We start from the raw sequence: 24,184 nt of genomic DNA, 5'->3' as shown, positions 1-24,184 counted from the left end.
TTGCTATGGGGTTTCAGGGAATATCTGAATACAAATCACCATTACGCCCTACTAGCTCACATTTCTTAACACAACCTATGGGAGCGGAAGGCATGCTCACAAGCAGTGATTTTTCTTCAGGAATTGAAAGGCGATATGAACAGGCTACTTACTTGACAGATAAAAGAACGAATATAATCATTTAAATATAAATATAGAAATATTCACCAGCATTTGAATAACAGATAAATTGCCAACGTGCCAATGCTTACGGTTTTAAAAGTTGTATATTAAGGTATTCCCTTGCATGAATCTATATTTAGTTTAAGTTTAATGCACTTATGCTGTTCTCCTCATTGTGTGTCAAAGGACATCAGATTGATTTGTTCTTCGTATCTCTCTCTCCACAGGGAAATGCCAATCTGGACATACAGAATGTTAACCAGCAGACAGCATTGCACCTTGCCGTCGAACGTCAGCACACCCAGATAGTGCGAGTAAGTGTTTCTACATTTATCTGTCGTCTTTCTAGCAGCGCTTGACGTCTGCAGCAGTCAGCCACTGATCTGGCTTTCTTTTTAACTCAAATACATTGTTGAAGTAATGTTGCTAAGTGCCTCAGTTTTAGATTTACATGCAGGAGTTGTGCTGCAGATTTATCCCCTCCAATTGAATTCATTTGGTCCTGAGCAATCTGCTCCGTGCCAAGAGAGGTATATAGCGAGTGGGGGTGGAATAGGGTTATCAGCAGCGGCTAAAACGCCATCTTGTGGGCATGTGCGAGCAGAACATCTATCTTCATTTCTGCAACATTAAATACATTCTGTGCTACTGCCCTTTGGCATCTGTAGTGATCTTTTGCGAAAGTAAAAACCAAACTAAAATAGCATGAAACACAAGTTAATCTTAAATCTGTCTCGCATAGTATGCCATTGGCCTCATGAAAGGGAAATAAGTTTTGATGGATTTGTAGCAACGTAAATCCTTCTTCACCATCGGGCATATAACTAATTGTTTATTCATTGTCTGCAGTTTAGTCGTAAACATGAGTGTTGAAATGCATCACCTGCTTCAGATGTGATTGCAAGCTTGTACAACTGCATCAGTGAATGACAGCATCATTAAATGTGCCAGCAATGAACAGATTGGTTGAATTCTGCCCTCTGCATTCTCGTCTAGCTGTTGGTCCGAGCCGAGGCTAAGTTGGACGTGCAAGACAAGGATGGCGACACGCCACTGCACGAGGCCCTGCGTCACCATACTCTGTCCCAACTGCGCCAACTTCAGGACATGCAGGATGTCAGCAAAGTTGAACCCTGGGAGCCCTCCAAAAACACAGTATGTACAGAGAACTATAATAAACAAACTTCAAAAATAGAATGATCTGTCTTTGCAAATAAACTCCTAATATACAGATTTATAAATGATTTATCGAATCAAGGGACAGCAAAATAATATGGTAGTGTATTCAGTAGCTGTCAGGATTGCTCTCAAACGTCTGCATGTTAACAATGATTGATTGTATTCTGGCACAGGTGCCTTTTTCATCCCGTCTCATGAGTAACCTGCCCAATGAGCCACAGTTCCACTGAAATCCAACATCCTGTACCCACAACACAATACCTTAGGTGAAACATTCCCTCTTGAAGCTCGTGGGGAGAAAAAGACAACAGCATGGCAGACAGGAGCATAATTCTGACACACTCTGCTACAATGACGGCAATTGAATTACCCGGCTCCATCAGAGCTGATTTAAAATGCAATGAATGCCATGTTTTCAGGTAAACTGTCCCAAATGTGACAGTACAGCGAATTGGAGCTTAATACAGAACAGCAGTGAGAAATGCTAGCCAAGAGAGTCATGAAGAGATCTGTTTGAGGCTGTCAACCACCAACTGTTGAGGGATGGATGCTTTATGATCTGTTTTCATTTTCATGCAGAGATAAATGGAATGATTTACTCTCCGCGCTGTGATTTGGTTTGATGCGCACAGGGTTTGATACGATGGCTACCATTTACAGCTAATCATTCGCAGTATTTAGGGCATATTATCACAACCAATTAGTTTAAATGCTTCATAAATTGCAGCGAAAAGAAAATCAGGCCAGCCTATTTCAACCATTGTCTACACATTCCCAGGATAGAGCTATTTGTGTTTTTAATGAGCAAATCTAGTATGGGCACTTTTTTGTTTGTCACTTTGAAAAGAAAGCTTCTGCCAAGAATATAAAAGAAATTGATGGAAATTACATTGAAGCCATGTTCACCTCAAAATATATACTCTGACTTTATACACGCCCTCTGGTCATCAAACCTGTATGACTTTCTTCTGCAGATGACGAAATATATTTTGTCGGTTACAGAAAACCTTTGGTCACAATTGACTTTTTTGTGGTTTTGTGTCCATACAAAAGTCGTCAATGGGGACCCCTGGTTTTTGCTTACCAACATTCTTCAAAATGTCTTCTGTGTTTTCCAGAAGAAAGTCACACAGGTTTAAAATGATTTGTTACATCGGGTTGGTAAATATTTGTAAAATCTAGCAGAGAGTGTATGACTGTTGTATTCAACAAAGAAATTCCAATCAAAATATTTACAGCAGCGTTGCTTTCCAGCACTTCCTTGTCGCATCTTAATTTTCACCCATCAGTGACGGTGTTTCTTATTCTTCCCATAATGAACACTGTTCTGTGACTTCCATCTCACACCCATCTTCTTCATTAACACATTATGCTGTCATTACACTCTGGATCAACCATCTTGCCTTAACACCTGACACAAGACAGACTGACGACGCTGGTCTCGTGCATCATAGCTCCTCTTACGCCCCACCTCAGACCTTCCCATCAACGCTTCTTCACAACTGTCGTAAATCAAGCGTTGTGTGACAGAGGGCTGCTTCCAGGCCAGCAGTCAGCCATTTATTAACACAGACAGTGTGACAAATCTCTCCCTTATCAAGCCATCACACTGTTACCACATGCAGGTGGAGAGTCAGCCCATCCATTTAAAACACTCTCCGAGCCAATCGGTATGCGGCGAGAACTGCTCTGCTTTATCAACTCAATATGGTCCATAACATTTCATCTCTTCTGATAAATGTATTATAGCAACATTACATCACGGACTCGTGCCATTTGTTGTATTAGTCACCTCTGGCGAGGACCTTCAAGGGATGAAAAAGACATTCCTTTATACAGAAGTACATTTCTTATTTTTAAATAGTGCTTGATAACAGCCACCCACAACATTATAATATTATTTAATCATCTTTTGCGCAGACAAGCACCACTACCTCTTCTTATGCTGTATGTTTTAATGTATTTGGTGAAGATAAATACTGTAGGCTTTGTGCTGTGATGATTGCACTGTATGATTAAACTACATCATGAGCAATTTTGGCTTTCTATAATCCATCTTAATGTACACAGTTTGACTTCTATTTATGTTTGGTGTTTCTTCCCAGTTAATCATGGGATTAGGCACTCAGGGAGCTGAAAAGAAGAGTGCAGCTTCTATTGCATGTTTCCTGGCTGCCAACGGTGCTGACCTTACCATCCGCAACAAGAAAGGCCAGTCTCCTTTGGACCTGTGCCCTGACCCCAGCCTCTGCAAGGCCCTGGCTAAATGCCACAAAGAAAAGACCAGGTATTATACCTCTAATAATTTTTAGACAAAAGGGGTGACTACTTTTAGAATTATGTTGCGTCTAAGAAATGTTACATTTTTAAAGTTCTGAGGAGCTCACTATTATTTTTCAAGGTGTAGAAATATGAATTGTGACCCTGTGATTTTTTTTTCCATCTCAGTGGGCAGGTGGGTTCCCGTAGCCCGTCTCTGAACAGTAATAATGAAACTCTGGAGGAATGCATGGTTTGCTCGGATATGAAGAGAGACACGCTCTTCGGCCCCTGCGGTCACATCGCCACCTGCTCTCTCTGCTCGCCCCGTGTCAAAAAATGTCTCATTTGCAAGGAACAGGTCCAGTCCAGAACTAAGGTACCAGACACCCCCTCACAACGTTTTGTAACGTGCACACAGTATACCGTGCCACTGTTAACGTTCTGTTCTCTCCACCAGATTGAGGAGTGTGTGGTGTGCTCTGATAAGAAGGCAGCAGTTCTCTTCCAGCCCTGTGGTCACATGTGTGCCTGTGAGAGTAAGTCAACTGTCACTCCTCCCCATCCTGTTCATGACACCACACCTCTTCCCTCATCACCCCATGTGATGGTCTCTCAGACAGCCAAAAAAGCTAATTCAGTCATCTGGCATAAGATATAACATTGCACATGACTGTGATTGAAGACATCTAGGAGAGCATTGGACTTACTAGATAAATACTAGAAGGATTGAGTCTTGCTAAACCTGTCTAGAATATGGCTCGGCGGAATATGATTTCAGTTCTAAACAACACTATGGAAGTAAAGATATTTTTAGGACTATGAAAGTGTTTTTTATTGTGACATCTTAGCCTAACTTCTCTTTAAATGGCCATCTCATTGTTATCACTACGTTATTTATGCATTCTGGTAGGGTTTGTTGTACTTTAAGTTTAAACTGGTGTTGGGAGAGAGCTTAAAATAGGCTTCATTTTCTGTATACAATAAAGGAAATCATTTTGCAGAGTTTCATTCTCAGCGCATACATCCATCACAGGCTTTATTTCTGCTTCTTCCTTTAACCTCAAGCTGTAACCTGCTGTTCTATGGGTATTTACTTCATTCTCCGCTGGTCACTGAGCCCGGCTCCAGAGGCTAGTTGCTTACTGCGTATTTGTGTCTCCTACAGACTGTGCAAGCCTAATGAAAAAGTGTGTGCAGTGTCGAGCCGTGGTGGATCAACGCACTCCCTTCGTTATGTGCTGTGGAGGGAAAGGTATGGAGGATGCCACTGATGATGAGGACCTTAGTGAGTGAACTTCCACACGTTCCCGTTTTTCAGTTCTCTTCTCTCTCTCTGCCTTGGTTCTCATGTTTCTCTTGTTTTATATTTATGTTGGCCTTGGTTGGTGCTTCTCTGTTTCTGTTGCCCACACACGTTTTATTTCCCATTGTTATGACTAATCTGTTTTTTTCCCAGATGTTTTGTCATAAGTCGAATCAGATACTGAGCCCCTCCTCTAAATGTATTATTACACACTGGAATGAGCTTCATAATCTCCCTGGAATGTCTTCATAATGTGTTACAAAGTTACAGGGGATTTTCGGAAAGCCATTACAATCGGACGAGTGAGAATGAATCTCTTGGAAATAATTTTTCATCAAACGCATTGAATATTTATAGAATTGGACACGTCAGAGGAGCTATCCGAGATTGAATTCAGCACCATCTTATTTATGATTTGTTATTCACCACTTTTCCTTTCTATGTACTGTATGTCATGACACTGTCCATGCTCTTTATGTTGGTTTAGTTTGAGTTCAAAGGGATACTGGTGTAAGTTCACTTTTTACAGTGTTTATTTATAGAGCAGGAGATCTGTTTCTTCTTAGCCTCGCTTAGATGTCCAACACATCCATCCATGTTGACATCTCTGCTGACCCACAGACATGCTCGCAGAGTCCAGTCAACAGAGGAATGTAGCCCTTAACTCTTATCTCGGTCTGTCTTTAGTGCCTAAGCTCTGTTTGTTGTAAGGCGCCACTTTTCCACACACACAACCGAAACGCCATCTCTAATAGAACTTACACACTCGGTCACCATAGATGGGCTTTTCTCCAGCGACGCTCAGCCGTTGTACTGTATGTGCCACATCAACTATAGTTTCCACATACAAGAGGCTTGTAACTCTAGAAAGAGAACGTGATAAACTTTACAGAGCCGTGTGCTGGCATCGGAAGCCTAGTGTCAGTCACACAGATGTATAAATATAAACCACTTAAAGGGACAGTTTACCCAAAAATAAAGATTCTATCATTTGCTCACCCTTTAGTTGTTCCAAATCTGTATGAATGTCTTTGTTCCGGTAAGGACCTGTTCTTGACCACCATTGACTACCATAGGAAAATGACAATAGTAGTCAATAGTGCCCCAGAACAGTTTCCTTTCTTGCATTCTTCAAAATATCTTGTGTTCAAATGAACACAGAAATGTATAAAGCCATTTTTATTACTATGGTGGTGGCCAAGAACTGTTTGGTTACAAGCATTCTTCCAAATATCTTTCTCTTTGTTCATCAGAGCAGAGAAATGTATACAGACTTGGAACAACTCGAGGGTGACTAAATGATGACAGAATTAAATTTTAGGTTAACTTTTCCTTTAATTGTACCTATATTATTGTTTGGAAAATAGGGAAGGAGTGGGGAATTAAGTAGTCTTGTTAGCCAACCCCTGACACCAAGAAATGCCTGGCTCAAATTTTGTTTTTTTAGTAAACAGCCGTCTGATTTATTTACTAACTTGTTGGGGCTTAAAATTATCCAGTTTGTGAACTACTACTTTTACACTTAACCATAATAAAAAATTTCTTCTTTCAGGCCCCTTTTCATCAATGGCCTCTAAACCTTTTTTCCCAATATTGTAGTGAAAATGCATCATTGCAGCAGTGCTTTGCAACCAGCATCTGCTTTCTCCATTTTTTGCTAGAAATTGTGTCTTCATGAATGAGGCCTCCAATCGTTAACAGCTGTTTTTAAGACAACCATGTTAACTTGCTCTTCCCTTTGCTCCCTCTAATCAATTTATGACTAGATTATGCCATAGACCAGACTGAGTTGGCCCCAAAACCAGCAGCAGGGGTGCTTGCATTACATAACAATGTGACTGGTTGCTTCTCAGCAGGGAGCTCTAACTCATTGGCAGGGGGGTCACAGGATCTACTCCAGCCCAACAATCTGGCAATAAGTTGGTGTAAGTATCTTATTCCTCACCCCCAGTTCTTCTTGCCTCAACTCCTTCCTGCTCCTTTGGGCTCCAAGTCCATCTTTCCGCTCAGCGTACGTCATTCTGTTTGGCAAACACTCGGCCGTCAAGTGAGCTCAGGCCTGCTTGCAGCCTGCTGCGATGCTGTGGCGAGTGTTAGCATGGCTTGATTCCCTGTCAGAACGCTCTGTATGCGCCATGTGTCAGAACAGGGACAGAAGTTGAAAGACCTCCATAATCATTCTACAAATAGTTGAAAGACATTTAGGTTAACAATAAGTAAGCAGGCTCTTGGGTCCGCTGTCGCCTTTTGCATGATTGGCTAATGACCTGGTGACATAATTCTCAAAGACCTCTGCTTTGCCTTCCAGCCAGTGGAAATATTCCAGGATTGCAAAGGGACAAAGACAACACTAATGTCAATGCAGATGTGCAGAAATTGCAGCAGCAACTGCAGGATATCAAAGAGCAGGTGAGACTTCTCGATCGATTTTCGGAGTCTTCAGCTGTTTAGCATTATGCAGCAATTACCCATTTAATATGTCTGACTTCCACTTAGACCATGTGCCCCGTCTGTCTGGATCGCCTAAAGAATATGATCTTCATGTGCGGCCATGGCACTTGTCAGCTCTGCGGTGACAGAATGAGCGAGTGTCCCATCTGCCGCAAAGCCATCGAGCGTCGGATCTTGCTTTACTAGAGTGGTGAACAGGGCTTACTCAGCTCCTAGCCTGTTTTTCATCCATCGTGTATGCAAGGCTCTGTGTCCCACGCAAGCTAAGAGTCATCAGTGTTCATCTTTTCTGCATTTTGTCTTAAGCATCTGAAATTCAGCAGTTTCAGGCTCAATATTTGCCTGGAAGACTTTATTAACTTATTTTCTGCGCTCTTGGATTGTTCACCGCAACAAGGAAGAGACTTGTTTTACTTCTCAACTCTGCTGTTTTGGTTATGCAAGTGTACACTTTTTCTAATGTGTTTTCGTGAGAAGGTCACCACCACCTAAAAGGCGACTGTAAGGCATGAACTGACACCGTCAGAGTCTGCTAACATTCCCTCTTTTATTATGGCAGTGTTTAATGCTTATATGCCCTGATCCAAATAACGGTTGTATCTACAGTATCAGTGTAGATCATGATACAACGTGCTGAAGGTCTACGACATGACTGAACACAAGACTCTGTTCCTCTGTATCTGATGATATTATGGGGCATCACAAATGGAGCAACCCATCATTCTGTTCCAAATGTGTTGACACACATTCACTTGCTGATCAAGAATTTGTCATATCCAAACAGTGAAATAAATTATGTAAACATCCAAATCCAGTTTCTAGCTGTACTGTTAGCATAGCTTTGCATGCTCCTCACTTGAATTGCCACTTTACTACAGTATAAACATTACAATACTAGAGTATTATTGTCACACCCATGATGGGGGGACTGTTACAAGAACAGTCCAAGGAGATATGCATATATTCAACATACAGCATAAATTGGTCGTCTTCGGCAATCCTACTTTATGTATCAGGTATTATTGCTAGATTTCTTTAATATAAATGTATTTGAAACTGCCGATTTTGTGCCATTGTTCCAAAATAAGTAAAAGCATTTAATTACCTTTTGGGAATAAGGTACTGTTTATCTGACTAGTTAACTTATGTATTTTCACCTTTTTTCAACTAAAATCGACTCAGCTGGAATAAACCATCTAATATAGAAACTGAATTATTAAAGGGGTCTTACCCTAAATAGGCAGCAAGAAAACCTGACCAAAAAACATTTGTAGCTGAGGACTATTCCAATCCAAATAGTCTTTCGTTTTGCAATTTGGCATCTCTCTGTGCTTTTCATTAAGATTTTGAAGACATCTGTTGCATTGCTTTTTTCCGTGTGGATGCTTTCCATGTTACAAACATGGTAAAGGTCTAAAGTTACGTCTTCAGCTTGATGGCTTGTTTCGTTTCAGTGTGACTCTCACTGCAGAAATACATACTTACTGTCAGCAAAGTTAGTACCATACTTTTTAAAGATTTTTATTATTTTCAGTGATCATTTTAACACTAAAAGCTAGATGCACTAATATACCGTATTGGTAGTATTGTATTACAGTTACTCAAGCGGTATGTTTTGTACCTTATTTTCAGTATACAAATACTGCCCTGGTTTGAAAAACAACACTGATGTTTTTTCTTTGAGTGAACGAATGTTTGATGTATGCTCTACAACATTTATCTTTATTTTTTCTTTTTGTCCTGTATTGCAGTTTTGCTTTGAAATGCATTGCCGAATAAAGGTCTAACAAAATGGATTGCTGTAAATTTGTCATTGTAGTAAGGTGGTAACACCATATTGATATTACCTTCATCTCTGACATAGATACCACTGAACCTGATTTTCCTTCCACAAAGCTCTTGATTAAGATGTCACCATAAGATCACAGTGAGCATAACTCAATTTAAACCTTTTATGTTCAACGTTGAGTTTTCTTGCATACACATTTTTGCCATTCCTAACCATGTCCCTCCACAATTTAATAGAGTAATGGCAGGTAGTCTCTGTAGCGCAGATAGCGAGAGACCGAAGCCTTGCGTATTTGGAATAATCCAATTAGACAAAACGATCCATGGAAGGTGCAGTGTGGTCATGCTCGAATACATTAGAAGATTAAACTTAACTCATCCATAGAGAAAGATATTATGGAAAAAGGCAGCATGACATATCTCTTGAGCCTTGGTAAGGTAGTCACTGAGAGCTTTTACGTCCTGCCTATCCACAGATAATTCATAACCGTGGCTTTTCTTTTGGTGACAAAGTGGCCTTTTTCAGAGGAAGATACATTAGCCAGTTAGCTAGCTCTGAGCTTTTTCCCAACAACCTGCAGGTCCTTGACTTTGACACAGTACATTAATGGTGATTTGTAACGTCTGAAAATTCACTCTTGGCTCTTATCTCCCCGCAGAAGTGTGTTTTGAGCTGTGCTGCATCAGCAAACAAGCCGTCCAAGCATTTTGGACTAAGAACAGAGCTTAATGGGCCGCCTCAAATGATGAGGCTGATTAGAGAAATTTGCCTCTGTAGGATGTGCTGACATTCAGACAGCCATCTGTCTTCCTGACTGCGGCCCTGCAGCCATGCATCACAGAGAAGTGTCTGTTAAGTTTAGACTGTGAAATTGCATTGGCACCACCAAGACGACATTTATTCAGACTATTATATAGATCGATGGATGGATGAATTGGTTTTATTGTTTCCCAAAGGGAATTCAAAGTTTGTTTGTGTCTGAGTGTGTTGCGAGATTGAAACGCAGCCGATAAATTGACCTTGAATAAATGTCGCATTGTTTTTGCTGTAACACTTGACTCATGTTGCCCTCTAGGCAAGGAGCGTTAAGATCGAGCAAAAACTAATATGCTTTTTAATTCAGGGTGCTCTTTGAAGATGCCTTTTAATTAAGAGTGTCTTTAAAAAAACATTAGATTTTTTTTCAAGTAGTGGTCTAACATAATGCCCTAGGACAATTGATATATTTTTCCTTTATTCAAATAATTTTTTTAAAGATATTTTAATGATTTGTAGCAAGGTGTAGTTGTGCTTTGAGCATAAACTGAAGCTCGGCTTTGGGAGGAATTTATGGAGGCATTTTAAAAAAAAACATGTAAAATATCTTTACAGTATATTTTTATATATTTTAAGACACATAGACGAATAAATACATTCATTAAAACAAGCTTATAACTGATCAAATCGTGCACAGTGTATTTATTTGGGGGTTAGTTTTTCTATGCAATTTACATATATCCTCGCTGTCCTTCCCAAATATCCCATCTGGACATCCTTTCCATTGGAACCTCCTATGCAGTTCATATACCACTCAAAACATTTAGTTAAAAAATAAATTGATTTGCCTTTGCTAGACATCTGGAAACATGGCACACTAATGCACAACTTCCAAGATTGAGGGTGTGAGAGAGTTCCATAGATCAGGAGATTTGGGAAGCAATTATCCTCTCAGTGGTTACCAGGGCGTGTAGTTTGTGTAAGAGTGACAGTGAATGCAGGAGGCCATCACTCTATCCCTGAGTATCAGCCACAGACAGAATGAACGCTGGGCTCCGTCACTCTGTGCTCTGATATCAGACTCATGCAGCGTCTCCCACCGAGAGTGACTGACACCAGACTGTGGGGTACGAGAGCCAGATAGATGACTAACGGCTTCAGGAAGGGAATTGGCCCTTGGGGCCGCCTCTCTTTATCTTTACAGAAATCCCACCTCTGCTCTACTGCCTGCTATAGACAGCTAACAGACGGAGGTGTCGCAGTGATTTATTGTGATCCCGAAGTGAAAGTATTGGAAGCTTCCACAAGGTGGCAGTGCCTACTCTTGCCGCTATTATCAAGCCAAAAGGGTTTTGTTGATGAAACACTGCACTTCAGATATATTGACTCCATTTTGGTTTGTTTGAACCATAAATCAGCCTTCAAGCTGAAAGTTTTTTTCCAGTCTAGCACGCATCTCAGATGCCACACCCACTTCGGGTCTGACATTAAGTGCTTAATAGTTGCATTGGAAGACATTGATCTCTGTGTCTGAAGGTCCTCACACGTCACCTTGCTCATAACAACAGGATATTTATGGCTTGGCGTTAATCGCAGGCATGAGCAAAGGGCGTTAGATCTGGACAGGCACTTCTGAGCGTGCAAAAGCGCAGAGGCCGCAGAGCTACGAGGTTCGGACCCTAGAGACACCACCCTGCCCGTCACTGTTAAGTCATAAAGAGGCCATGTTTTCTACTGACGCTGTCTTAGGTTTCTGACTCTGCAATTGTTTTATAGATACAGAGCTAAAGTGGCTTTCTCACCTCTGCTTAAGACGTGGAGAGATAAAATAGCTGGGGAGATAGGCTGAATAAACAAGCTGTACTGCTGACCTGTACCCCATTCACAGTTTGACCAATGGATTTCGCAAACACCTCGCATGAACAAACTTCTTGAACAGATGAATTCATGTCAAAGTCCCTGGAATGAAGTTTCTCGCTTTGGAACATTTTTATCCAAATCCATGCTGCATTTACACATTGAGACATTTGTGTCATTTTTGGAATCTGGTTGCTTAAGTTGCAGACTAATGCTGACAATAATACATTTTTTATATAATCTGCTAATCTGAATTTTAAATCAACTAGCTAAATATCTCAAACAGGTTGATAAAACTTGGTTTATTGCACACACGATTACTGGTAGAATTAACACCTTTGATGTAAAAAAAGTGGCATTCATCTTAATGGTGGAGCTTTTTGTTGGCCCCTTTTAGTTTTATTTCACACTTTTTTTGTGTTATTTTTGCTTTATTGGATTCATAAGTTCATAAGGCTGCGTAAATTGTGCGACTGTCTCACACATACATAAATTCAATGGGATTGTGTTACACACATTTTGGTTTTAAACGAAATATGACTATATTTTGTTTTTTGCACATTGTTTGTCTGACTTTCCCCACCATGATGCATACATTTTTTTTAGTTTGAGTTGACTGGCAACATATTTTTTGTTGAGGTGTAACATTTTCAAAACCTGAGCCACACAAACACTGCACCTGTGTCTTTTTACTGTGTTGAAAAAGATAAAGACCTATTTTAAATTATAAAGTTTTGTGTTATCACTTTGAGTGCAATGGTGCACAATGCCAGAATAAAAAAGATTGAACTCTCGACAGATGATCCCCCATGCTCTCTGAATAAACATTGTGTTATTTTTAATGTTAGCCATCCCACTAGAAATCGAGCAAAAGTTTTCTTATCAATAGTCCACGATTGGAGCTGGAGCCTCCAGGCCACATTTACAGTGCAAATGTTATCGTTCCAATGACACTTTAAACAGTTTTTATCAATATATAGTCATTCAAGGTTTATGAGCTTTGATAAAAATGCCACTAGCTTAGCAGGGTCATGCTAACCCTCCTTCAGTCACTCTGTGGTCTCCATGTGCTTCTGATGCTCACCACAAATAAAGATTTGCCCAGGAGACATAACATTTACTGATTTCATGACAGAAACAAGGAAAACAGAAGCAAAACAAGAAAAGCACATTGACTTCTGACTGAAGGGGTGAGTGATAATGCGCCTCTTGCAAAATCTTATCATTCTATTATCTTTAAAACGCTGGGTTATCATAATTGCTTACTTAATAATTCTATAAAACCCCTTCGAGCTCAACCTTTGCCTGGGCAGTAAACCGGTGGAAGAACTTTTGATTTCCAGATTGGAGATGATACTTGTTTGTTCACCCAACAGCATTGAGCGACTTCATCTCATCTCTCCACCATTTCTTTAACTCGGTGTACATATTGTAATCACACAGATGATACTTTAGCTGGTGATAAGCTGTGATATATTTAGAGTCAATCACATGCTATGTGAACTAGCAGATTCTCTAACACTGTTGTGACATCTCGCAGGTATTCATTGATTTTGTGTAGGGGGATTGTTAATAATATTGGAGAAGGATTTGTGTTGTGTATACACATGAAAACAAAACAATTTATTTATTTATTTGTCCTTTTTTTAACATATAACTGCAGAATTTCACTGAACGTGTGTAGTCCACTTTTTTTAAATGCATTTTCAAATGATATCTTTTCATTTTTTTATATATTGCTGATACTAGTATGAGTAATACATTTTATTAAAAAATTATTTTGCTCTAATGCTTTTATGCATTATTTAGGCAGGTTTCTTGAATATCTCTATCAAAAGTTTGACCTTTTGTAATAATAAGTTAACATCAGCATAGTGTTTATTCAACACTTATAATGCCCATGCTGTGTCCAATTCACACCATTTTAAAATAAGAATTTAATCATTTATTCATCCTCGTGTTATTCAAAACCTGTATATGATTCTTCTGTAGATTACTAAAATGTTTTGAGAAACGTCTCTATGGTTGTGTGTCTGTCCATATAATGGAAGTCAATGGAAGCCAATGTTGTTTGGTTACCAATGTTTTTTTAAATACAGTATCTTTTGACTTTTCAGACGAAAGCAAGTCCTACAAGTTTAAATGTTTTAGTAGTACTAGTCGAACTATAACTTTAAGGTACCTCTCAAGTCAGTTTTCCATTTAAAGACAGTGAGTGCATGGGGAATGCTGAGTGCTGGGATATTTGTGCATCATCTATTGATTTGGGGTACAACCCCAGGCTGTAAAAAAGAGATAAGACAGTTAGTTATTAACTTTTGTCAGGGGTCACACTACAAGTTTCACATAGATCCACAAAAAAACAGAAGTCATGGACTCTGGAATATTGATTTCTCCTATGGCTCTCTCATTCTCTTACCCAGAGAGTGTAGAAAATGAAAAACCTGGCTCTGAGTTTTCTTCTTCGGCTCTGAGATAATGCCCCTGCATTCCAGTCTACTCCCTTCAAGGTTGCTGGCGTTTGGCTAGCAACACCTGACAGATGCAGTCTTGTTTTTTTGTTCTTGTCTGAAGGGTCTTTGTATTCCTTCTGGACCCTCTTTTGTGTAAAGAGACCTTGCAGAATGTTCAACAAGTGATTGTTTTGTTTAGGAGAATACTATGTAGCTGAGTTTAGCATGTGTACTGTAGTCTAAATCAATATTATTTGATTATAAAATAAATGTTGTGAAGTCTAAATTAGTTGACGTATTATATAACAAATCAGAAGACGGCATTTTGCAGAGATTATTCATCACATTATTATAACATTTAAAAAAAATTGCATTCCCTTTTAAAATCAGTTACCACTGCATCCTTTCCACGCAAGTGTGTTGCTGTAAATATAGTTTATTGGTGATTCATGAGAAGTTTAGGCAACTCCGTACTAATGTCAAGGTTATTGCACTGCCTGGGAATGAAACATCTGGCCCCAGAGTGCTTCTGGTTTTGCTTGCTGGTCGGCAGTTTATGCAGAAGGACAGACAAATGGTTGAGAATCAATCTGTCACTTACGGCTGTTGCTGCTTCCAACTCTCATTACGCTTAAAATGACTGTTTTTACAATGCAGCAATAGCCACATTAAGTTTGATTTAAGTCATTTGAGTCTGCGTTCTATTTTGTTAATGTTATAGATTGGCTATATATTTGTTAGAAAACATCTAACTGTAAACGAAATGAACTGCTGAAATGCACTATAACTGTAATTCCTGACCTTACTGTGTTTGAGCTCATGCTGACTGATAAGAAAATGAAGCTACTGCAATAGACTTGTAAATGTGTGTGAAGCTACTGCTCAGATAATGTGATTATATGTGACCTAATCCAGGATAAAGACGGAGGTTTAAGAGAATTGTATCTCGGCTTACAGACAAATGCTCTTAACACTGACCAAGAGGACCTCAGTACTGTAGAGATGTCTGCATTTAATTCCATTGCAACCGTTTGTGTGACTTATGAGGTTCTAAAAACATTTCTGTATTTATCTATTTAATATAAACAAGAAAAATGTAAACAAATATTTTAGTTGGGTTAGGGTTATGTGTAGTACAGTAATACTACAATACTATTATACGAAGTAAAATAACTTTATTTTGGTAATAAAAGGACAAAAATCAAAGGAGTCATATTGCTCTATTATTGATAACCACTCTACTTGCCCTGGATTGTTTTATTTTGTTCCCGTTTTCTATAGGTCTTTTCTTTTTTTTTACTTTTCTAGGCAATAACCATATAAATTAAACCCTTATTTAATAAAAAACTACAACAATTTAAAAAATATAAGTGTATATTGTCATTATAAAAAAGTAAGTAAGAAATATTCTTCACAGTTGCAACAAATTTTTTTATTTCAGTGTTTTAATTGATTTTGTTTTATAGACTTTTCAATATTTATCCTGCAGGATCTCTGTTACCTTGAATATCTTCTCACACAATTCACCGCATTGTGATTTATTCAGGTTTAAGCAATTGTTATAATTTCATGTGACAATTACTTGACTTTGCTTCAAGTAAACTTGAATCTCTTTATCAGAATCTTTGATATTGTGCCACGCTGTTCAAACTAATCTCAATGAAATGTCAATACAGTTCTTTCTAGCTCAGCATAGTGACAGATAGCTTATTGAATCTCTAATGCTGAACAGAGCCTGTAGAAACAGTTTCTCATATTTACAACATGCAAAATTTCCCATGTTGTAGTCCTATTGTTCAGTGGTTGCATTTGTGATGCATACACATCCAAATGCTATTCCGAGGTGCCTAGCTACTTTCATTCAGAACTCCCAATCTGCTCTCATTATATCCGTATGCATTACAGCATTCACATCAGTGTATCCTCAACAAAAACATTTACTAGTGTACTTAGGCTGAATCAAGATCACAAGTCAACTGAAAGTATATGATCTCTTGTACCTTCACTTAACAAACCAATTAGCCGCCCAATAGCAGAACATCAGAGCAATTCACTGCAGCAGCGAGTGACTCATGCATTCAAATATTGATAAGGATGGTGAAGTGGCACGTTAGGCAGAGATGACCAGGTCGGGGGGAGTGAGTGAGCGTGTGTGTCACAACAGGAGACGGAGCCTGTAGGTCATCAGGAGGTTATCCTGACCCATGTTTGAGCCCCGCTGGTAGTGTTTATCAAAGCACCAAGGCAGGAGTTCGGCAGCCAGGGAAGCAGGGGGGCATTAGGCTCTTGGTGGGGGTGAGGGGGGGTGAAAGAGCTTACTGAAGGTGTCTGTCAAGGATGGCGCAGCTCTCCCTCTGCCCGGAGCCACAAGGCCATTATGGGTGAGCAGGGGAGATAAATAGTCCTTAATCATGTTCCTCTGACCCTGGACAGGGATCAGTGTGTGTGTGTGTGTGTGTGTCTGCACGTGTATGTGTGTGTGGGGCTGAGATTTGAGTGAGGGAGCTCTAGATGACAAATGTTGCGAAGTGCCATAACTTTAGCTATACGAGCAACAGTTGCAGCTAAGCTCTTGTAAAAGTCTTATTTACACCAATAAAATCTCCACTCCCTGTCTGAACGCCCATCATTGTTGAATCTTTCCACCCCCAACAGCCTCCGAGATTCACTGATCGTTTATGTGTTTGCCTATACATGCGCTATGCTTTTCTATTTGCTGGCTGATCCCCCCCACAGGCTCATGGCAGTTCCACGCTGTTGGAGGGGACGCAGATCTGGGGGTTGCGTTAACTATTAACAAGCTCATATAACCGTGTTACTGATTGAAACCTCGTGTTCTTGGACGCGCGCTGACCTGGGCCTTGTCCTCTTTGCGTGCAGGTGTTGCCTTATCCGTAGAGAATTTTTCTAACATCTTAACAGAATGTTGCCATCCGTTCTGGCTCCTTCAACCTCCTGATCTGGCGCAGGGTCGGCGCAGCCCTTCCGCAGCTGTGGTTGGGGCAGCTCCCTACACACGTTGACAGGGGGCCCCTGAGCTTTCTCTGTGCCACAAACTCATAAATGTGTCTCTCACAAAAGAGGTGTAAAATGCAATGTCACATTTCATTTTGGATACACCATAAGGATTTTTGAGTAACCCCATGATGTAACATAAAAACTGAATCAGCTAAATACATTTTTTATTATTTATTTAATTTAAAGAAAATAAATATGATGAAAATTGCCACTTCTCAGTAAAGTTTAGAAAAGATATTATAGCTTCTCTAAGGTGTAGGGTACAATAGGGAATACTGTAGAAGACTCACAGGATGTAAAGGCTGTTGGGACAAATCAGTGAACTAGACAAAGAGGATATTTGAAGAGTTTGGTTTCAAAATGTCTATAAATCAAACTTCAGTTGGTTTGTTTTGATTTAAGCCATAATAACTAAAACAATAAACACAATAACTAACACAATAAAAACACGATTTTTGAATTTAGTTGAGTTATCTCATTTTGGAACCAAATATTGGTCTTCATATATTCAACTATATATAAATATGGTTCATGAAATTAAACCAGTATATATATATATATATATACTGGTTTAAGTATTTATTTTTTGCTTGATTGGGTTGTGAAACTATTCAGGTGCTGCTCACCTGTAACTAAATTTAAATATATGTTTTAATCTTCAAACATGACCTGTTTTCTGGTCCTTAATGAAAGACCAGCAGCATCTAATATTGTTTGCCCAGGTTGCTTTAGGTGAGCTTTACATTTGCTTATCCAGTGAGCTCTTTGTCTATTGTGGGGGAAAACCTTTACATAATGTGACAACACAATGGTAAGAGGGAGAGTGAGCACTCAGAGCTCCTGCCCTTTGAATTCTGCTGTTGGCTCGGCTTGCAGACCAAAGGTAAACACAGGTACACGGAACTACCACTCGCTACAAACAGGCCAATTGTTCCGAGATATGGTGTTTAAAGTGAACAAGGTGAGAATGTCTGCTCTGTGTTTTGTTCCCAACAGCTCTTAACAATTAAGCCAGGCTTTCTCTGTTTGCTTTTAAAGGTAAAGAAGGACCATGGTCATTTGATGCATCTTGGAAATGTGGTGTACATTTAGGTTCAAAATAAATTTCTTTTTTGGTTATATATTTAACTATAGAACATAATATTTAAAATATTAAGAATTTAGAAATTTTGGCCAATGAATGTATCCATATGAAGTGAAAATTTGAAGAAATGAATATGCTGGGGCGGGCCTAATGGTTACATTGAGCAGGCCCTGACACATTGAGCCGTGGTGCTCATATGGGTTTAACAAGTTTGAATCTTCCTCAAATTTGACTTTGTTTCTGCAGATGACGTTCTACCTGGTGTGTCATACTATAGCCTACCTGACATTTCTTTTTATAATTATAATTTGAGCTCATTTTAATTAAAATTTGAACTTCATTCTTCAGGACATTTAAACCTAATAAGTAAAATATACTGGCAAGATATGTATGAGAAAACTAAAAGGTAAAAATAAACATGATAAAACATATTATACATTTTATAAATATTAAAAGTATAATTAACTCAAATTAATAATACTATAGATGCCAACTATATTTACCATGTTGTATGTATCCTAACTTAACCAGTCTAAATCATATTAAAACATTACCACTAATGATTAGATGTACAAGTTGACGTAAAAGTAAATCCTATCTTTTTTTTTAGAGATATCAGCATCTCAGTCAAATTTTTCACATTCGTTGTAGGTCACAACAATGCAGATTAGACCTCTTGCTGTCTCTAATATTCCAAGTTGTTGCATATCTTGTTTTTGGAATCTCTTGTTTGAAGGTCTGGAGAACCCCTGCTTCTCTTCACAAACTTGACATCTTGTTGTCTTCTCGTTCCCCTCAAAGACGAATCTCCAATGAAACCCAGTCTACAGTATATATCAGACTATCAAAACAAATAGACCTCATAGGTTGACGGGGGGAAAAAGGTGGGTGTTTGAAGGCAGGAGAGATGAAGACTAGGACACTATAGGGGGCCATGGACGGGGTAGGTGAAGCAGATCATGTTGGTTCTTCACTTTTTGTTAACGTCTCCGCAATGTGGGCACCAGAGCATTGTGATAGACAGGCAACAAACACATTGATTCTGTTTATTTATTGTAAAATATACAATTTAACATTTTCCAATAATTTCCAACATAATCCAATAGTTTTAAATGCTATGAACTGGATATTAATACTTCAGAAGCATGCCGTTCAATACCATCATTAATGTTAAACACAAAAAAGCGCCTTCACTTGTCTTGTAACATGAATGAGATTTAAGAGCTGTGACAGAAAACAAGATTTTTATAGGAATGCTGATTTACATATTTGTCTGTTGTCACAGCCGTTATCATAAAAAGCTATGATGGCTTAATTCATGGACTATCTTTATGGTACTTTTATGCTTTTTTGGAACCTGGTCACGTCATGCTTTGTTTTTTATGTAAAAGAGCAGATTACATAAAAATAAAGAGTTACTAAATTATTACAGATTTTCTTTATTTAGGGGTGTACTATCCCTTTCAAATAACCTGCCTTCCCCTTCTTGAGCTGCGTACACTTGCTAGAATAAAGGATCTGATTCTTAAAAACCTTGGTGGAGTTGATGGCGTTCTAAGGGTCTGCAAACGTGCTGCAGAGGCATTACATGGAAGAGCTGTAAATCTGTGTCCAGCAGAAACGTCTGATCTCCCACGCCCCTCAAGCCCTCTCACAATGTTAGCATTATACGTACAGCAGATCTGCCTGATACGACTCCCCTTCCGAAGTTCCGCTTCTTCAAGACCTTGGATGCCTTTTCAAAAACAAACACATCAAACCCGATAATAAAGCAGGCTGGCCACTTGTATTGAAATATGACGGAACAAGAGCTGAGTGAAGAAAAATTAAAAACCAATCAGTCTGGGAGAAATGAGTGACACATTGTTTTTCGATAGTATCACTCTTTTTTCTTTTTTCCTAAGGAGGGAGCGAATCCAGACTTATTCCCGCCATGAGTAAATATAGAGGCAAACAGTGAGCCCTTCTCTAACAGTGCCTGGTACAGCGCTGGTACAGAAAGAATAAGCACCGTTTGACTGTTTGATGACCTGATAAAAACATAATTGGAGAATGTCGAATTGCAATATGTATTTTCTGCCCAAACAAACTCTGGTCACGCAATAGAAACTGCAGATCCATTGTGTGCGGGTCATGGTACGTGCGACGGTTATGGTGATTACAGGTTTCTCAGATATTTCCGTGAGTACATGCAGGTCGTGAGGACAAGTTAGATTTTTATGGTTGTTAAAGGACAGAAAAACATTTTCATATCACAGTGCCGATGTTTGAGACCTCACTCCATTGGACAAGCATGAGATCTTATCATGACCAACGTGCTCAGCTTTGTTCTGCAAACAAAGAAATAGAATGTGTTCAGGGGTTACAACATTTTTGTGCAGAAATGAAGGATACTGTGACTTTTCTCAACGACATTTAATTTTTCATCTTAAATGTCATTTGAACTATGTAAAAGTATGTTATAGCTTAAATAATGACTTTAATTTCTGAACACTCTCCCCTTGACCCATTGGTCTGCTGCCCCCCCCCCCCCGAATTGATACTATTGGTCTGAAGTCATCACGCCGTGTTATTTGGCAAGTTTAAGAATCATAGTTTGTTTAGATGGTTAGGGTTAACACAATATTGCAGATAACAGTAACATCAAATAATGTGATGCTAGTGTCCCCGAAACAGAATTGTTCGATGTGGCCAGCTCTCGGGCACCCAGTGATGTAACAAGTGTCAGAATAGAGCCAGATAACATCCACTGGCACTGTAACAGCTGATTCAGGGAAAACCATAGTCTGTACCACAAAGCTGACCTTCCCCCCCAGACATAACACAGGCACAGCCCAACAGGATGGAGGCTGATTGGACGGCGTATGGAAAAAACAACAGGGCCCAAAGAACACCAGCTTCATCATGTTTTATTTTTGGACAACAGTTTCAGTAGTGGACACAGACACGTAGTGCCTGAAACTTATTGATTTCACTCTGTGTTACTCATGAAGGGTTCAAAGGTGATGTTGGGCAGTGTTCACAGCATTCATTCTAAAGGGAAATATGTCCCAGAATTCCCCAGCTTTAGTAAATATAGCTTGTGTCTATGATGATAAATCAGCTATTTATTATGTTGCGTTAAAAAATGATTGTCATTACATTTCTTTTTATTTTGTAAAAATACTTGTTATTTTAAATATGTGCAGATCTCTCTGAACACAATCACTGTATCTGCTGTATACAGAGTACAGACTATCAGAGGCTTTAATAGTTTCTTAAACACTTGAAACGTCTGATGACGGGAGCTCTTATCTGTAATCCCAGCTCATCTCTCATGGGTCATCTGATGTGCTTGACTGCTCTCCGCTCTCATTGACTAGAAGCCCATGATACAGTAAATCTATCTTGTAGATTTAGAATGTATTAGTTAAAAGAGATGTTTGTCACAGAATGTAATTTATTTGTTGTCTGTTTGTTTAACACTGTATTTTCTGTACAGCTCCTTTAAAACAATGGAAGTTAAAAGCACTATAGAAATAAACTTTTTGTTTTATTATTACAAGTTTTTTACATCTTAAATTGTTCATTGTAAGAAACAAAGTGGGTTGAACTTACAGTAAACTGTAAATGAACAACTATGCTTTTTTATTTCAAAATGATGCAATCATAATACAAAGACGACCAAGCATCACCGCGACACATCACAGGAAGTTCTATGCCTGACAGTTGCAGGGAATACAGAGAGGACTTACAAGTTCAAAGTCCAAGTATTGTAAATTTATACAATAACTAAAAATACATGCTAACACAGGGTTCAGCAAAAATACAGTATTCTTTTTTGTGCTTCCTTTACAGTTCAGCGTTTAAATAAATGTCTTCACTGAGACTAAAGCTGTAAGAGAAATCCTGAAATACATTTGTGACAGTGGTAAATTGCATGACTCCAACTGGGTGTGACCAGAGGCCTGTGAGAAGGTTGTTAACACGTTTACTATCGAAGGCCTCTCCCACACACCCACATACACACACACACACACACACACACACACACACATACAAACAAAGGTTGCTTTTACACCTTGTTTAATCATCCACTATTGCAAACAGCAACATATATTCCTCTATCCGTCTCTCTAAATACGTGTCAGTGTCTGGCTCTCACTTCAACTGGAGATGATAGAACCAGATATAAAAACGTGAGCACATCTGTCATAAACCAAGTAAATGGGTCATATTTTAATGTACAAATCGGATAGACAGTAACTTGGTATGAATCAATCTTAAATCCGAAGAAAACGTTGTCCCTATATTCGGTATGTTATGTAATTTGTAGTGACTGTTCTTCCAGTGAAAAGCCAACACCCCATCTTACAATATGTGACCAGACCTAATGAGGTTGTGATCATTTCATCATCATTCATGCGGTAATAACTATAGTGATGTACAACACAAAGCAAATGGTTAGGCTACAGGAAACATTTTTACTGAGGTCTACAATGATGAGCCATTAGCAAATATGACACTGACCACTGACCAGACACACACATTCCTCCCTTACTCTGCTCGAGCTGTCTAATTTATCTCGAAAAGAGATAAAAACCAATCTACTGGCACCATTGACATTTAAGATGATATGAGAAATAGTTCTGGATTGGTATCAAACTATTTATAATTGGATATGATTATTAATTAACAAATCGATATTTTGAGCAGTAATTCGTTTAATGTGTAAAATAGCTATATAACAAAACAATTCATATTTTAATATGCTTTTTATGCATGCGGTTTTATCTGTTTAAGAGACTTTATTGTCACAAACATTTGTTTTCCTGTTGTGTTCGTTGAATTCGTTTTTACGTTGTGGGGTCAAAGTACGCATAAGACAGTCCAATAAAGACTACAGAATGGCTTAGTAAAATAATGTAAAAATGTAATGAATATTGTGGAAAAGTTGGCTTTCCCGTAAATAGCTTAAACTGGGTTTCAATCCATGTTTTTCAACGTTTATCCACCTGCGACTTGTTTTCGGCTGGCGCTTTATTTCGTATTGATACGTTTCCATAGATGATGAGCTAATAAACAGCAGGCTGCTGTAGAGATAATCTTGATATATTTTGTGACTGTTGTAAACTGTTATTGTAATGTATAACAGCCATGCTTACAACATTTACACGTAATATTTACACGAAAAAAGAGAATATTGAACAGCCTATATCACCGCCTTTTATTTTGGTAATATTTTGTGATTTGCATCACATTGATAAATTTGTATATTCATTTATAAAAACCGTACCTTACTTTTATAATTATTTTGATAAATTGTATTTTATTAGAACAAAAAGGCTGTTTTTTCACATAAACATAGAAATAATATATTTTTGCATTTTACTTTTTAATTCAACTAGTTTAATTTAAATTATATTGTTGTTAATAATTGTAAATATAACATGTTACTATTATTATAATATTACTCTAAATTATTCTTTTGGTTTATTTATTTTAACATAGCTAAAACATTATGTAGGCTACCTGGTTATATAGGCAGCATTAGGCCTATAGATTATATCTGCGAAATGAGTTAAAATAATTAAAATATCTTAAATACCTATCTCCTAAATTTGTGATTTGGATTTTTTTCAACAAAATTATTTCAAATGATCTCTGGTTGTGAAGAGAGCAGACGATTCGATTTCTCTGTCTTTAAGTGTCCTTCGATCTCTATTACCAGACAGACACGCATCATGGTAGAAAACAGCTCATCTGTCAAATCACTACAGGACAGACAGCAGACTGACGCCCGGATCATGTATTCACACACTCCTATGGAAATTGTCTGGATAGCGCCCGTAGCCTGCTGCAAATGCTCGAATGCAAATTGCTTATGTTTT

General features: G+C 38.6%; 1 protein-coding gene across 1 annotated transcript in view; it reads left to right on the top strand.

Annotated features, from left to right (window-relative positions):
- mib1 (MIB E3 ubiquitin protein ligase 1) overlaps nt 1–9,153 on the top strand; it is a 44,758-nt gene extending 35,605 nt beyond the window's left edge. Inside the window, exons 14-22 of the mRNA XM_079452841.1 lie at nt 390–476; nt 1,159–1,317; nt 3,447–3,628; nt 3,790–3,979; nt 4,061–4,139; nt 4,769–4,888; nt 6,673–6,831; nt 7,215–7,315; nt 7,403–9,153. Of these exons, the coding sequence (XP_079308967.1) occupies nt 390–476; nt 1,159–1,317; nt 3,447–3,628; nt 3,790–3,979; nt 4,061–4,139; nt 4,769–4,888; nt 6,673–6,831; nt 7,215–7,315; nt 7,403–7,543 (1,218 nt within the window). The 3' untranslated portion in view covers nt 7,544–9,153. The remainder of the gene's footprint in view (nt 1–389; nt 477–1,158; nt 1,318–3,446; nt 3,629–3,789; nt 3,980–4,060; nt 4,140–4,768; nt 4,889–6,672; nt 6,832–7,214; nt 7,316–7,402) is intronic.
- Nucleotides 9,154–24,184: the final 15,031 nt, after the last annotated feature.

Source organism: Barbatula barbatula (genome assembly GCF_947034865.1).
Source record: "Barbatula barbatula genome assembly, chromosome: 3".
Taxonomy (NCBI): domain Eukaryota; kingdom Metazoa; phylum Chordata; class Actinopteri; order Cypriniformes; family Nemacheilidae; genus Barbatula; species Barbatula barbatula.
Note: the sequence above shows the minus strand (reverse complement) of the source record. Positions and strands in the feature narration are given on the sequence as shown.